The sequence below is a fragment of the Schistocerca piceifrons genome, chromosome 4 (assembly GCF_021461385.2).
Source record: "Schistocerca piceifrons isolate TAMUIC-IGC-003096 chromosome 4, iqSchPice1.1, whole genome shotgun sequence".
NCBI lineage: Eukaryota > Metazoa > Arthropoda > Insecta > Orthoptera > Acrididae > Schistocerca > Schistocerca piceifrons.
In genome coordinates, this window is record NC_060141.1 from 317,160,802 (window position 1) to 317,176,340 (window position 15,539).

The following is a 15,539-nucleotide window of genomic DNA, read 5'->3' on the forward strand; positions in this document are numbered from 1 at the left end:
CCCCTCTTCTATATTTTTTAAAAAAAAAAAAAAAAACCACTCGCAATTAATACTGCATGGGATTATTTGTCACTGGAAGAACAATAGTTCTTCAGAAAATCTGGACTCTTTATTGTCTATTAGCTAATAACTTACTGTTCTCTGTGACATAAAATTAAATATAGGATACATAAAACCAGTACAGACAAGAGACAAGCAAAACAGTATGCATTTATTCAGTCCCTAGCTCCTAGCATTTTTTTTTTTTTTGTCTAATGTTGCTACAGCTTTACATGGCCTGCTTTCCTTTCTGCGAAAGGATCTATTACCCCATCAAAACTCGTCAAACGTTTTTCTACATGAAAAATCGAAATATCGTTGTCTGATACTGAAAAAACCGTTAAAACAAATTGTACCCAAGGCTGGTGTGGTTTCTCAATCTGATTACGTCTATTTTGTCACTGTCTACTAGATAAAAGAAAATAGGCCTTTCTAATATTGCAGCAATTGTAACACAAGCCAAATAAGTGAGACTATTTGCGTAATAATGCTCACTTTTAGAATACGACAGAATATAATTCGCTAAGTACCAATATGAAGTGCCAATTTAGCCTACTACAAGCAAAAAGGTTTATGTTAGGAAATAGTTTCACATTTCATTCATATGCTCCAGTTTCTCAAGCATGAGATCGAAAAGTAGTAGTACGAAATTTTTGTATAAATTCGGAATCGTCATATTCTTCCATAATTTGTATGGTGTCCCTGTTTCTTCTCCTTCCTCATTCTAACAATCTTCTCATCACTAATTCTGTAACTATTCCTACCACTGACAAAACTCATTCCCCGGTTAACTCTACTAACCCTGACAGAATTACCGATTTAGTTATCCAGCGCGATTATTCTCCGGTTAGGCGTCATTACGTGTTCGTACTATGCGTTTTCCGCGCTACTCCCAGAATAGAACTAAGGCAGCTGCTACCGGGGTCTGTACAACTGGCTGCTACTAGTGTAGTGGTCTGGCCAAAAATTTTCTTTAAGAATTTCTTTTTCATGGATGCACGTAATCTTTCGTACCTGTTATTCCTGTTAGGAGTTTATTTCCACTCTGGTAGTCTGAATTCTGGATTTCGCTGGTAATTATAACAACACTCATCATTCGCAAACCCAGTCAATCACACAAACAAACAGCGATTGACATTCACCCGTTCGGCTTTATTCTGGTTCGCTCGTATAACCCCGTCCCCTTCTGTCTGCAAGAAAGTTTATCACTAGATGGATTCCCTAGCAGAGGTTTCACATACACTATGCACCATTCAAATATCAACTTCTAATTCATTCAGAAATCAACTTGGAATGTGTTCAAAAACCAATAGGAATGCGTTTCGAAATCATCTAAACTATCGATAGACCAACGTGCGCTAGATGCTAGGCGCTTTGTGAAACAAGGTTTTTCTCCTCAAGAATATGAAATCTCCACCAGTTGATGGCTTCAGTTTTGGGCAGCATGTGTTACTGGAGTCTGTAACTATAGTCATCTCACTGATAAGAGGTTCGGCAATAACAGGAATGTATTGTTCATGTATTACCCATTACATAGTTTTACTGACAGAAAGCGCTCACAAGGAAGTTCAGTGATCATTTTCAAGGTGCTCGTCCTTATCCTACAAATAACAGCCCTCTTTATTGTCCTTTACAATATCTATAATTTCCATTTTTCTTCCACTGTCACATTTAGTAGACAATATTTTGCCACTAACTCTTGCTCGTACAGCAGTTCCAGAAACTGCTACTAGTTTCGGAACTTCAATGTAAAAATAGGGAACTACATCAATAAACAGCCATCAAAATCTTTTCAATGACAAGCTAAATTACAGTTATACTTTTTCTTCTATGTAAACATTACTGAATGTAAGCTTACCGTTAAAATTAATATTATCTGCCAATTTCAACAAGCACAAAATTCGCTGATTTGGCACACTTGGTACATGTCATAAGACCAAGAGTTCTAATAGTAATTTCACAATAAATATCCTTATAGACCATATCCCCACTCTCACTGAAAGTATTTTCATGAGACTGCGTGTTCAACACTTCACATTTTCATAATCAACATTTTTGAACTCTGTTAGAACTAGCACCCACGGTCCTCAGTTTTAGTGTAAGCACTGTCATGGAGTAATTATTTTGGTGTGATTTTTGCAACTGAATTAATGTAACTGTTTAAATAAAATGATTTCCAGTTTCCTAAAAATTACTTATAGCAACCAAATGACAGACATTTTTATAAAATGGTGGAATGATAAGCTCATTAAAATAAAGCTTAATAAGTAACATTATGAAAGTAAATTTGTTTCTCAACAAAATCTCCATTGAGGTCAATGTATCAGGTCCAATGAGATCTTAGATATTTAATTCCCTCATAAAGAAATTTATTTCCAACTCCACACAATACTCAGTTATTACAGTGCTCTTCATTTGGGGAACTCTTCTTCCCTTTAAGCTAGTTTTTGAGGTTACAAAATAGAAGAAGTTATATGGGTCAAATATGAAGAATAGTGAAGGTGGCAAACTGTTTTGAAAGTAATAATGGCCTTTTATTATTTCAGTGGGCAACATGTAAGGAGGTACATTTTCCCTATGTAAGGGCATCTTTTTATGTTCTAATTTTGGTTGCTTTTGCTTCAACTTCTATAAAAATGGTCCAATAATGTTAATAACAGTCACTATTTTACCCTTTCTCTGTATAGATAATTTTAATGTGCCCCAGTAACAGTCCCCATCATTTATTTTGTTGACAAAGCAACTTTCACATATTTTAGAGCATTCTAACTTTGAAATCAAACCATTGCCACCACACCATTATAACCAGAAGGCATTCTGATTATTCTTAAACTTCTGCTAAATAATTTTTAAATTATCATGTTCAGGAATTTTTTGTTCACCCATGTTAAGCACCATTAAGCATTCAATATCTCCATATACAAAAGTTCATTTAATATATTATGTGTTTTCCTACCCCCTACCCAAATCCACCACCTCAGACAAGCAATTTAAATAATTGAGAATCAATAATTTAAATGTACGATGTGTAGGGTGAGTACGTTGAGGATATCTTTCAGCATGTAAGTCTCTAGCTCTATCTGAATTTGGTTGACATTCTCCATAAATGAGAAGCATATCGACTTGTTCTTCAAAGGAATACATCATTCACATTTGCCTGATTCGACGATACTAGTCGTACCATTCCTGTCAGTGTTGTATCGCAAATCTGTCATATGGTGTTTGCATGTCAATTGCACGTTAGATGGATACGCCGTATTTGGTGAATATTTACTATTTACACAATATACAAGAGAGAATTGTCAGAGCAAGTACTTTGATAACTGCCAATGTAATAAGGAATACCACTCAATCCATGATAAGAAGGTTGCAGCACTGCATTGATGCCAATGGTCATCACTTCGAACACATTTTGTAAATGGGCGTTCATGCTACCTTTGTGCCTTCCATTGACCTTCAAAGACCTCACTGTTACACATCATCGGATTCATCTCGATAGCCGCTATCAGAAAATAAGTACAAAACTACAGCATCCCAGTTAAAAAAACAAAGTTGACCTTCATATCTCTAAAGCGACCCCATCTAGCAACAAAAAACCAATGCCATATTATGGGCCCCGTTGTCCCATGCATCTTTTGTCCCACACACTTTTCAGCTCCTATCATTCTTCCAGAGTTATTCTTGGTGGCAATATTTAGTGACTCATCCTGTATAATGGAGTTTTGTCAAACTTTCATAGCCTAATGAACAGCAGGAAATTGACATTTTGGGGTATCAAACTGACCAGCAGGAAGTCTAGTTTTGTAGAAAAATATTTAATTGCTTGAAATTACTAAGATTAATTAAGAAAAATATAATCAGTTATTTGAGGAAAATTACATAATAGACATTAGCAAAAAGAGATTTAGTCACTTGAAAGTGATCAGGTTCATTACAAAAAAACTTAATTTGTAAATTGAGGGAAAATTTAAATATTTCATGAACAGCTGCCGCTAACTATGTAAATGAAGTTTCAAAAGTTCATCTCTTCAAGGCATAACTGTTTTGCACAGAAAAGTTACATTGGTGTAGGAACTGTGTAATTCTTTCTTTCATGTTGTGACAATAAAATAAAATATCAAATCGCAACATAAATTAAAATTGCTCAGCTTTCTTTTGATTTATAAACTCTTAACAATAAGAGAATCCTTATTGATATTTGAATATATTTCATGCTTTCTGAATGAAACACAAAAAATTGAAATAATGATCAAATATTTTGTGAAATGATTTGTCTAAAACCAAGAAATAAGACAGATTAGAGAAACATCTGACACATTTCATTTCCTGCCACGATACTAAGCATCATTCAAAGGTGCGTCAAATCTTTCTCTAATCTATTTACTTCTTATGTTTAGACAAATCACTTTTTTTTTTGCGTATTTATCTGTGTCATGGTTTCTATATTTTGATTAAATAGGTGGTCTGATTTGTATTTTCATGTTAAGTCTGCAACCATTTCCTTTTCTAAAGTATCGGAGTTTCAGCTCTTTTCTTTCACAATTTTGTGACCTAGTTACTGCATTATTTGATCTGTGTATTTTCTATTGTGAACTGAATAACAGCATTTGCAAATAATAATAATAATAATAATAATAATAATAATAATAATAATAATAATAATAATAACTTGTCACTGTCTACATGCTGTGTGTTATAAAACTTAACACTTCACAATACCACTCCGAACAACATTGATACAAATGATATTCATGAGCAAAAATTGTTGACTTATAAAAAATCTTTAATACCTGCTGAAATATCTGAAGCTGTAACATCTTCCTCAAAAATGGTTGCATACTCATTGGCCGAGACTCAATAAATGCTTCAGGATCAAATGTTATCTTCTGGCCTTGCTGAAACTTTAATGCATCTCTATAGCCACCGATTAACTGGACAAGAGCTTTTAAGAACGCTCGAGACACACCATCACCCAACAGAGCAGCTCGGTTTCGTAGTTGCCTCTTTAAAGAATTTACCTGGAACAAAAAAATTCAATTAATAGCTGTCTTCACATTTAAAATAAAATTACTTCGACATGAATTTTACTTCAAATTCAAAATAAATATTTCCATACATTAATTGCTGCCTACATACTTTCAAAGAACTGCTGATCCTTTATTTGATTTAAATTACAAAGAATAAGACTAAGTTCTCACTGAGACAGAAATATGTAGTGTAAGCTACAAATTAATGTTCTGCTGTAAATCAGTGTTTAGACTGCTGAGCCACACTGGATTTTTAATTAGAGTGACGTACAAGGCAACAAAATCGTTTTATGTAAGACAGATTTCCAAGTGCAGAAACAATGAACAAGACCCATGAGCAAGTATATTAATTTTCAGCCAAACTTGAAGGATAGTAGGTCGCCTGATGTTGACTTCCTTGAGTCTCAGAGATTGCAGCTGCTGACAATTATATTAGTATGTGAGGAGATTACACAGCTCTTTTTTATGCTAAGTAGCTAATTGCTTGAATTCACTGCTATCCTTGTTGATGAAGTGAGGCTGTTACATATGGGCTCTAAAATAGCAAGAGCTTTACATTACAAAGGATAATGGAGTTTCCATGATTGACAACCAACTCAGTGAATTACAACAGCTTCCTACACTGCAGCTGTAAAAAAAACTGGCTTTGGCCTTTCAAAGGATCTATTCCAGCATCCATCTTAAGCTATTTAGGAAAATCAACAAAAACCTATATCTAGGTAGACTGTCAGATTTGAGCTGCCATCATCCCATGAATGAGTCCTATACCTCAACCACTGCATCAACACTCTCAGTAACTACAACTGCACGAGACACTGGTATTGAGGCAAAGTGCTAACATGACATTTATTCTTGCCATTACATCATTGTGGAGTAAGTCGAAAGAAACACGATGTGGGATGTATACGACATGAGACAGCACTCTCAGGACAGATGGTTAGTTTAATATTTCACTACGAAAGAAGTCATTACAGATTGGGTAAGAATGCACATTGGGAAAGGATTGGGAATGAAGCATATGTATAACTTGGCAAGGTTGGGAAAAAAGTCAATATTTTTGGGTAAGAATAATGATACAGGATATCGATTTATGAAAGATTTTCAAATCTTGAGAGGTCACAGGAATGTAGAAAACTTACAATAATAATTACGAACACCTCACAGTAACAAGCATTGCTCTCCTATATGAACTTTAGTTTATTTGCCCACAGTTATTTCTGAAACATAAAGAAGGAAGGTACGGATTTTCTGTACTTATGATGCCATTATAACTGGTGCACAAATCCAGATTTGACAAAAACAGTGCAGGGAATCAGTTGTGTAATCTCCAAGGGAGCTATCCCAGCATTCACCTTCAATGATTTAGGGAAACATGGGAAAATCTAAATCTAGATGGTTAGACTGATATTTGAACCCCATTCCACTCAAATTAAAGTATAATGACTTCCTGCTAATAAGTTCAGCACTTCTTCACATAGCTCCCAAATATAAACATTTTATTGATACTGAACTATTTTAAGAGTGATATAGTTTCCTATTATTAAGTTATTTAATAAAATATGGTCTCTCATTTCAATTTTGCTTGTGTAGGTTCTTTAAATAACCTAAACATATAACTAAATATTTATTATAATTCTTATTCGTGCTTCTCCCATGAGGCAAACATATTGTAGGAAGATATGATTGTATCTGAGCGAGCCGACAGAAAACTGAAAGCTATACTATCAATTTTTATGTGCCTCAATTTTTTTTGTTTTCACCAATCTCTCTGTGTCAGTTTTTTGAGCTGACGTGATAAAGTTGTATGTACTAGCACTCCCCCAATAGTGTGTTGATTAGAAATTATAATGTGCGGAACCAACCCATTTTCATTCTCCTAGTGAGCTATATCCTAATCTCCATACCCCAATGTGATGAGGACTTGCGTTTTAAACTTTACCTTTTCAGAGAAGAAGTCAACACTAAGAGAGAACAGCTGATACAGCCACACCGACACTGTTATACATCTTTGGGGAGCAAGGCAAATATCAAGCTGTACACCAAAATCCGTGTGACAAGGGCCTCCCATCAGGTAGACCGCTCGCCTGGTTCAAGTCTTTTGATTTGACCTCACTTTGGCGACTTGTGCGTCGATGGGGATGAAATAATGATGATTAGGACAACACAACACCCAGTCCCTGAGTGAAGAAAATCTCCGACCCAGCTGGGAATCTAACCCAGGCCCTTAGGATTGACAGTCTGTCGCGCTGACCACTCAGCTACTAGGGGGCGGACAGTGTTTTAATAATTTAAAATAATTATATAATTTTCAAATTTTCTATTATACTTATTGTTGTCTTTCTCTATTTCATGAATGGGATATTATATTATTGCAACGACGATGGAAATCACATGATGTTCAAAAGATTAAACACAATCAATTACAGAATTAATTCCGCAAGGAGGGAAAAAGCCAATGAAAGATAGGAAAATTCATGATCCACTGCATGCATGACTGCACTTAGTAACATCTCTGCCATCAGTGATCGTATTACCTTTCCTCATCCAATTCCCAGATTGAAGTGTTCTCTTAAAATACATAGACATTTGGATGGAAAATTAATTTTAGGGAGAGAAATGTGTGCATACAATTGAGTTAAGCTGACAATGTATTTTGATACATGTTAGAGAGGCACCACTGAATAAGTTTCGTAGTGGAACCTTCATTGTTACAAACAGAATATTTCACATTTTCAAAAGTATTCATTGTTTTGTTATTTTGTAAAAATCATCAAAAAATGAGTATACAAGATAGGCACATTGTTGCCAGTCCACTGCTGGATAGCCAGGCACAAGATGTGCTGACATGGACATAGCAACACATGAAATCGAAACTGCAAATCTTGATTGCAGTGACAATGAACAATAACATTTTTCAATTAACAAGGACACAGATTATAGTATCATAATCATCTGAAATGATACGGTGACAGGAAATGAGACAGGGTCATAATTTTCTCCAGGGAGTATTTTTTTTCCCTGATGAAAATGTAATGCGCGACAGAATGGGCTCATTAAGTCACTCTTTGCCTGCCACACTTAGGCAATGCAAATGTGATTGGACAGGGTGCATTGCACACACCAGAAACCCTGATCATGATGCAAATGTTATAAAAGTTATTTAAAAAAGCTTCAGTGATTTCAATAATACGTTTAAGAAAGAGCAAAAACAAACACTCAAAGTATTGACAAAAAAATTGAATGATTTTTCAAAACAACAAAGAAAAAAATTTAATGATTTTTACAAAATAATAGATAGCTACACAAATGGAATTACTTGAACAGCAACAGCAAACTCTTGATGCTTTCAGAAACAACAAAACACAACAGTTCAATGACTTGGCAGAAGATTTGCATGCTGATCTTTCAAATGAATTATCAGATACACTTTTTAAGTATGTGGAAAGATCTAAAAATACAACTGCTCATTGATTTGTCACAAGATATAAATAATTTAACCCAAAAAGTGTAACCAGTAGTGGAGACACAAGAACAGTTCACAGAAGATACACTTTGCGGTAGGTTATACATGGGGTGACATCTTGCTGTGGAGCCACTAACGTAGCAGAAAAATGTCACACCCATGATCAATTTGAAAGGGCATTCTTAGACAAGTTCTGGTCCATCGCAGTACAAGACAGACTGAGGCACAGAGTATTTAGCAATGCGCCATTCAGCAGTAAACACAGAGGGCTTGGGACATACTTCAAGAAGTATCTAAATAATACCCATTACTGGACAAACCCAATATTACATGTAGATATACTTAAAATTTGGAAAAGCCGGCTACGGGCTAATGTATGTGAGAAATTAATAACCACTCCTGAGCATGGTACAGAGAATTTCCTTTCAGTTCTTGATTCCATTGATCCTATCTACAAAGAGAGACAAGTGCAACCACAAAATGACTGTGCGCAGGCAGATCCCATATGAACTAATGAACAATACAGCTGGAATGGCAATAACAACCAATGTGGTTGGCAGTCAAATTTCTCTCACAGCAATATCAACAGGAACAAATTTGGTAACAGAAACAAACAAAAATTCAAGTAAGGATATAAAATTAACCAAAGACAGAATTTCAATCGGACAGGATTTCCATCGGACAGGATTTAATGACCAGAGAGGTTACAGTCAGCAAGCAAACAATGCGCTGCCAACCAGGAGCAATGACATGCAGACGGCAACTGGCAAGAGCTGAACGTAACCCGGCAACAAAATAATCTGCAGCCGCCAGACTATAATCTGTACAATCAAAATTACATTTCAAATAGCACCCAGGGACAACAAAATTTCGAATAAAGAGCAGCGCAAGAAACTAACTGGCAAAGCCAGGCACATAATGTGCATATAGTTGAGTTTACCCCCAACAAGGTGGTCAGTACTCAGTGTAATTCAGAACACTCTAACCAGTCTTGATAGTCCCCCATTCAATGAACAGTAACAGGGGTGTGGGTATGGAACTCTTTAACAACTGTTTTCTTAGATACTATAAATGTGATGATATCAAAGCCAACCTGTGACAAGAAGATATTACTAATTGTTTAGATGAAAATGAAGACAGAGTACAGACAGTAATCTATGCACAAATATGTGATTTAATGGTACCCATACTTCTGGACACTGGAGCTACCATGAATATAATTTCACAGGGTCTGTTTGATCAGTTACAAAAATGAGGACACCTACTGACACTTCCAGTCCAAAATTGTAAAATCCAAACAGATGTAGGAGGTAAGTCTAAAGGCATAAATTTGCAGGCAAGGATTCCTACTCAAATTAATAGCTTCTCTATACAATGCATTTTACTAGTAGTACACCGCCTTATCAGCCTGGACACTTTTAGGAAGTATCAACTACATATTGATGTTCGTAAGGGGAAGTGTCATTTCATTGTGAACAACCAACAATATCCAGTAGACTTAAATCAAACACCACAGGAAGGAAAAAAAAAAACAGGCTGCCGACATTCAAATAAAATTCTTCTATTCTACTGTCATGTTTGTAAACACATAGGGAATTGAGCAATCACAGAAAGAGAAAATAGGCCCCGAGATCATGCTCGGCAAGGTAAATGAGTCAGTGCGCCTTATGGAAGAACAAAAGGGAGAGCTGTAGGAGTTTTAATACCTTATGTACATGTTTTTGAACAATGTACTGGCATAATCAACAGATACAAATACAAAATGGAGGTGTACCCATACGAAACCTTCTGCTTTTCATCTACCCCAATCCATGGGCCAAGGAGGAGGCTTTGAGGAAAGAGATAATAGAATGTTCAACTGGGAAATAATACAACCATCCTTTATATATTGCAGCCCCATTTTGGCTATTAGCAAATCAAATGGTAGGCTCCGCCTCATGCTTGACACATGAGGAATAAATAAAATTATTGTGCCTGTCATGATGCGGTCTCACAACCTGGAAGAACGACTTCTGAAGTTCCATAACATTAAATACCTCACCGTAATAGATCTGGGAGCCTAGTCCTGGCAAACTGCACTACAAGAAGATAATTTTAAGTACACTGCCTATGAATGTGGGGGGCAGACGCTATGAGTTCTGTGTTCTCTCTTTTGGTTTAAGTGTCAGTGTAGGCATATTTATTTCTGCTTTCGATTGAATCTTAGGACCTGAACTGTTAAGTAGTCACTGTGTATGTTGATGGTTTACTGGATACTACACCAGATGGTCAGAACACTTAAGCCTCTTGGCTCAAGTCTAATATACGTTTTCAGAAAACAGAGTCACAGCCAACCTAATGAAGTCACATTTTGGTAAGGAAATCTTTAAATTCCTTGGACACATAATATCACCTCAAGACATACTTCCAGACTCTAAAAAGCTCAGTGCTATCAGACCCTGCCCTGTACCTCAAAATAAGAAACAGTTGAAGGCATATCTTGGTTTAGTATCTTTCTTCAGAAAATTATACCACAGCAGCTTTTAAACGGTAATGCTCTATTGAATCTTCTGCAGAAGAACCACCCCCGGTTATGTACCAAGCAACGCCACACTGACTTTCACAACATTAAAGCTGCACGTTGGAATGCCAATATCTTACATCATCCTGACATGACCCAGGATTTTTGTCTGTGTACACATACGTCTTCTCAATGGCTGGGCACTTGTTGACTCTAAATCACTGGCACGAATGGGGAGCCCCAAGGCAATGAGTTTCACTAGTAGGACCCTATCTGAAGCTGAACAAGCATATTCTGTGACCGAATTGGAAGCTCTTACACTAATAAGGGCATTCAGAAAGTTCAAATATTACCTGTGGGGAAAGCATACCAAGATATATTGTGACCATCAGTCTTTGTCCATTCTTCTCACTTGTAAACTCTAACACAGGAGGATCGCTAGGTGGCGTTTGTATTTACAGGAATTTGATTTTGAAATTGTGTATATCAAATGTAATCAAAACATAATTGCTGATGTCTTATGGAGGGTTCCACAGGTCTAGACAAATTCTTGGAATTTGTGGAGAACAATTCAGAAATCAGGGTTTTGTTGATGAAAGATAAAACAAAACAGACACATTATGTTAGGATGTGTAGAAGCATGGAGCAACTACAGCGGAAGGATCTCAGATGGCAAAAGGTAAGGCTAAAACTGCTGCAGAACAATGACAGGCTGAATTAATTTTTTATGATTTACCAAGGTATATTGTTTCACTGACACCACCCAGAGCAGAACCAGTGGTATATTTGTTTACCAAAGGATCATGTTAATGACTTTATATGACACACGATGTTTGGGGACACTATGGTGTCTCCAAATGCCTTATTAAGAAGAGCACTTACTCTTACTACCCAAATTTAAGATGAAAAGTTTTGCAGGTAATAGAGAAATGTGTTGTGTATCAGAAGGCTAATAAAACAAATAAGTCAAAACTAATTGAACTACACTCAGTATTGCCAAAAAGACCCTTGGAGATAGTTTCCTTGGACGCAACTGTATCATATCCACAAGGGAAAGGACGTGTAAGATATGTTGTTGCTCTGTACAAAGTTTTCTCCAAATATGTCAAAATGTATATTGTACAGTCAGTGACTGTGAGCACAATAATTAGAAGAATTGCAATGGTTTATCTACCCACAGCAGCCAAGCCAGAAATACGGATGACAGACAACATATCAAACTTTACAGGCAACCGTTGGAAAGAGCTCATGAACACTCACAACATTAAACATATACTTGTTTCCAGGCTTCACCCAGAAACATGTCCCGTATAGAGCGTATTTAAGGAATTTAACAGATTTATCCAAACTTACACCCCTCACAAACACACAAAGTGGATCAAATACATTATCCGAATCCAGCAGGTCGTTAATCTCCCACATAGCTCAACAGGCTTTACATCCAGGAATTGCTGTTTGACAAAAGGCAAGTAGACGTTTGAACAAAAATCCCTACCCAAGGTCCCTAGGAAGGAATTATCACATGAGGAGAAGATACATTAGCGTTGAACAAAAGGCAAAACACAGAAAACAACTGTATGACAAGAAATTAGGACCAACTGTGGAGTACCACGTGGGACAACAACTACTCATCAGGACTAATCCAAAATCAACAAAGTATGGTAAGTTGAGTCTCAAGTGGCAACTGCTGTACAAAGGGCCATTTGTTATATCAAAAACCAGTGGTGACGAAAAAGGGCTCTACACAAAAAAAAGATTTACATGAATTTATGCACTAAACATTAGACTCTAATCAAGCATGGCTTGGAGCAATGTATTTAAGTCTATATGAGATGTGACATACAGTCCACTTGAATATAATTATTACGACTGATGTTTAGTATTAAGGAAAGATTTTATTTTGCCTATTTCATGTGTGTGTTGCCTTATTAAGATGTAAGTTTTAATTATGTAAGATTTTCATTGTATGTTTACGAGCCAGAGAAGCTCAGAAAACATTACTCTCACCGAGCATGAGAAATTATTTAATTTGATGCTGTACTGCGCTGATGCAGCACATGGAAGTGGCGAAGTGGAGTGATGACAGAACTGCGCATGCACAGTAGCTAGCTTTAAGGTTGACAACCTCCACGTATGCACACAGTGCAGATTAAGCCGCCAGATCACCAATGGACGATGATTGTAGCTTAGCAAAGAAACTTCAAGGAATCTACACTTACAGAAACTTTGTAATACGGGTTGACTACTAAGGAAATAAAATGTCTATGCTACAGAACTAAACTAAGATTAAGAAATTAGGAAGAATTAAGTGAAGGAATGTATATACAGAGGACGAAGTCAACACAATCTACAGAAAACTAGCTACACACTAAGATATTATGTACAGGCTATTTGCATTTGTACAAGTGGCTACCTACATGAGGAATGAAGGATATAAACTAAGCCTTGAATATACTATGAGAGATAGGATTATGCAATGCCTACAACAATACTTTTATTTTCAGGTGCAAAAAGGTAAGTCAAAATGACAACCGCAGTATAAATGTGCACTCTTACAGCTCATTAAAAAACTGATAAAGAATGAACCGCATAGTGATAGAAATTGAATATATAGATATTGAAAGTGTGATCCATTAGAAGTGAGCGAGTAACTATGCACTTAATTTTAAGCTAGTATTTAAGTGTCCTTCCAGTAAGCGATGCAGGGTCATAACCTGTGTAAAACAGGGAACACAATAGTTAGGTGTTTGGAACCAAAGGATAAGGGCCGCACCAAAAATAGATAATTATATGTGTAAAAATATGTGTGAGTGTGTAAATGTGTGTAAGAAAAAGCTACAGTATGCCAGATGTATAAAATGGCTGAACTTAGGTATTAGACTACCAAAGGAAAAGGGGTCAGACCAAGCACTACAAGTCCAAGTGACTGAAAAAAGAGCCAAGCAATAGTTGTTACAGCACATTTACACATGAGCACAAGTTGTCTCAACACTGTTTTACACTTGTTCATTGGCATAATTTTCGTAGAGGCATATTCATGCACAGCAGATTGCACAAGAATGATATCACATAGCAAAAGGAAGTATAAGTCCCTGACACTGAAGTACACTGTTTACAGTAAATGATGACACTTTCATAACACAATTTTGTACTGTCAGAACATATCAGTAGATAGTAAATATGACTTAAGTGGATTAACTTGAGTAAATACTTATGAAATGATGTACTCAATAGTTCTCTCATGATGAATAAAGGATTGCAATAGTAGAGAAACACGAATGTTTCTTCCTGTCCATGACATTTCCTGTAGACCAGTAGACACATCCTAGTAAATTTGTCAGAGGCTTAGCTAAACTTAATTATGTAGGCTTATTGTGATTTCATATTATGAAGCTTTCTTTCCTCAGCACCTGTAACGATGGATACTCGTGTCAGATGTGATGTATGAACACAAAACTGATGCATGTCATGTGATAATCCTGAATGCAAATATTTTGCCAATACTGGAAAATGAGATTGAAAAAAAAATGACAACCTGTGTGATGTTAAAGTAAGATGAGACTATGAATAAAGATTGTTCACAAATGAATGTTCAAAAGGGTAATGCCCGGGAGTAAAATGTGATAAAAATGATGTAAAAAACTGAAAGATGTTACGTGATGTAAAATCACAAGAAATGTATGTAACATTAATTGTCCTGTTTGTATAATTTCTGTACAATGTTTATGTAAATTTTTTGTACAATATTTATGTAAAGAAATGAAAATATATTTGCACAGAGTAATAAATACACAAACCTGGCATGTCAATATATTTTTAAATGTTAATACTTATGTTACCGTAACAATGATGAAATGAAGAAACTATGTATACACTGCAGTGAAAAACTATATGTTTTCTAGGACCACGTACATGAACAAATAACTGTAAATGTGGTACAAACATTTTGTGAAGATTTGAAACCTGTAATTCCATATGTTCTCATAAAAAAAATGTGCCAGTGCCAGGCAGTAACGAACATTTATATCCTAGGTGGACACTAATATCCACAAGACATTCTACCACAGAGAGGGTACGGAAACGAAGTGTCTTTGGGATGCTGATAGAGAGAGCCTGGTCCAACCACTGAAACATGTGTATTAGGACAGGAACAAATGCCTGGGCTGTGAATGATGAGCCTCCTCACCAAAGCATCATCAATGTTTCTACTATGCATAAGCCTCAACACACAACATTGCAGCAATGAGACGAACACTTTTATTGACTTCAGACAAATAAATGAAATTGTAGCACATCCATGGACAAGTCAACTCAACTACAGTGCTAACAAACAAATGTTTGTGCAGTATATGTCACAAGAGGTGCATGTGTTGGACAATGCCGTAATAGCAGTGGTTAGATTCCAATAATCAAACTACAGATTCCAAATTCAAATGCGCCTGTTGATGCAACTCTTAAAAATTTTTTAGAAAGTACAAAAAAGGTGCAAATAATGTAATGTACTACCACT

The 15,539-nt window shown here is 36.1% G+C and overlaps 1 protein-coding gene across 3 annotated transcripts in view; it reads right to left on the minus strand.

Moving 5' to 3' along the window:
• The window catches only part of LOC124794914 (DENN domain-containing protein 1A-like), a 313,331-nt gene that overhangs the window by 161,354 nt on the left and 136,438 nt on the right, over positions 1–15,539 (minus strand). For all 3 annotated transcript variants that reach the window (XR_007016626.1, XM_047258616.1, XM_047258615.1), the window contains exon 8: positions 4,830–5,057. Coding sequence is in view for 2 of the 3 variants with exons in the window: in XM_047258616.1 (XP_047114572.1) it covers positions 4,830–5,057 (228 nt within the window). In the remaining variant the exon portion in view is untranslated. The remainder of the gene's footprint in view (positions 1–4,829; positions 5,058–15,539) is intronic.